Consider the following 1,697-nt stretch of genomic DNA (forward strand, 5'->3'; position numbering starts at 1 on the left):
TAATTATGTATTGGAGTTAAGAAAAGATCTAGATTGTCTTTAAAATAACGCTGTGCAAATCTGATTTCCAGTCTTAAGTACGTATTGGTTCCAATTAGCATCTGAGAATTTCTTTGAGCATGTGTTTCTCATTAATTCGTGATTAGTAATGCAAGACTGCGCGCGTTGATTAGAGGTAGACGACTGCGAAAAAACTTAACTTGCTTTGCGAAGGTTCTTAAAGCTCCAATATAGCGTAATGGAGCAGAGATTTCTTGCGACGCTACACGTTTGATTTTACAGAACACCTATTTTACTAGTGATTATGTTTTTCTATGCGAACGTTAAAAAGTGTGTAGTCGTAATAGAAGTGTATTATACTCGCACGAGAAGAGAAGACGAGGCGTGAAAAAGCATCGATGATATTTATAATCGATACCTATAAATTCAAGTTGTAATAAGTGTCTTTATAAATGTAATATTTATTTTTTATGTAAAAAATGACACTGTATTCTCTAAATCCTTTGGATTTATCCTTTGGAATCTTATTCTGAAGAGTGAAATCCCACTTTTAAAGATTAAAAATTCTTTTAAGACTGGCAGAATTTTCACTTTTCAGAATGAGATTCTATTTTAAAGAATTTAGAGAGAATATTACACAATAGATTTACAGACTTAAATGTATAAATCTATTTTTATGCAGTACAGTGTTATTTTTACGTGGAAAATTAAATCACACATATATATGAAGACCTATTATTACACTTATTACATACTTAAATTTACAGCATGACTGGAAAGGTTATACTCTGCAGTAGTACTTTACTTTTATTACTACGTAATAAGTTTTCTAGATGAACGCGATGAAAATGAGGGTACTATATCAGATTTTGTCGTTGACATTCAATTACGTAGATTAGTCTCACAGGAGTATGTTATCTTGAGTATTTCCGCAAGAACGTGGTAAGTTTCGTTGACAAAGTCAAGTTCTCATCGGACAAGTTAGTCGTTCGCTAACATTCTGAGGATTTCGAGCGAAATTGCAACGTACCTTGGTTGACTGCGATCGCCTCGATAACCAGGAGAATACCAGCGAGTACCAGCACGGCGAGCCAGCGACACAGCATTTTTAACACCTCGATCGCTCGCTGCACTACCGATCCTTGCTTGTACTCGCTATCGTGAAGCACGACGTATAACCATCGATTTTTACATATATTCCCAGGTTCGCACACGTCCAATGTCTTCACTGTGTCATATCATTCACAATGAAAACAGAATTGAGTTTTCTTGCCAAATCGATAGTGCCTTTTCGAAAGAGTATAGACACTTAAGACTTTCACTGCAAAACCATACACATGTTCTGTACTTCACTATATAAGCAATTTTTAATTCTTACATTTACGTTCCGATAGAGAAATTGCACCACGATTAACACCTAGCGAGGAGATTAATCATTCACCACTGTAATGACACGATTTTATTAGAACTATCAACTCTGAATGGCGTGAAAGCTTCTCAAGCGTAGGAGACGGAGAGTGGTACGATATATCAGCAGTATTGTCAGATATTATGCGCGTATTGATCGTAAATCCTCGACGATAATCCACGGTAATCAAGGTCTAAACGCTTACAGATGATGTTCCGTTTTCACGCGGCCTAGGTGCAACCTGCACGCGTCCCCGATGACAGCCGCGCTCACGTGGAGCTTTCGCCTG

General features: G+C 37.1%; 1 protein-coding gene across 1 annotated transcript in view; it reads right to left on the reverse strand.

Moving 5' to 3' along the window:
- LOC108691122 overlaps nucleotides 1-1,341 on the reverse strand; it is a 90,143-nt gene extending 88,802 nt beyond the window's left edge. Inside the window, exon 1 of the mRNA XM_018198776.1 lies at nucleotides 1,031-1,341. Coding sequence (XP_018054265.1) covers nucleotides 1,031-1,106 — 76 coding nt within the window. The 5' untranslated portion in view covers nucleotides 1,107-1,341. The remainder of the gene's footprint in view (nucleotides 1-1,030) is intronic.
- Between the last annotated feature and the right edge of the window lie 356 nt (nucleotides 1,342-1,697).

The sequence above is a fragment of the Atta colombica genome, unplaced genomic scaffold (assembly GCF_001594045.1).
Source record: "Atta colombica isolate Treedump-2 unplaced genomic scaffold, Acol1.0 scaffold40, whole genome shotgun sequence".
NCBI classification, from domain to species: Eukaryota; Metazoa; Arthropoda; class Insecta; order Hymenoptera; family Formicidae; genus Atta; species Atta colombica.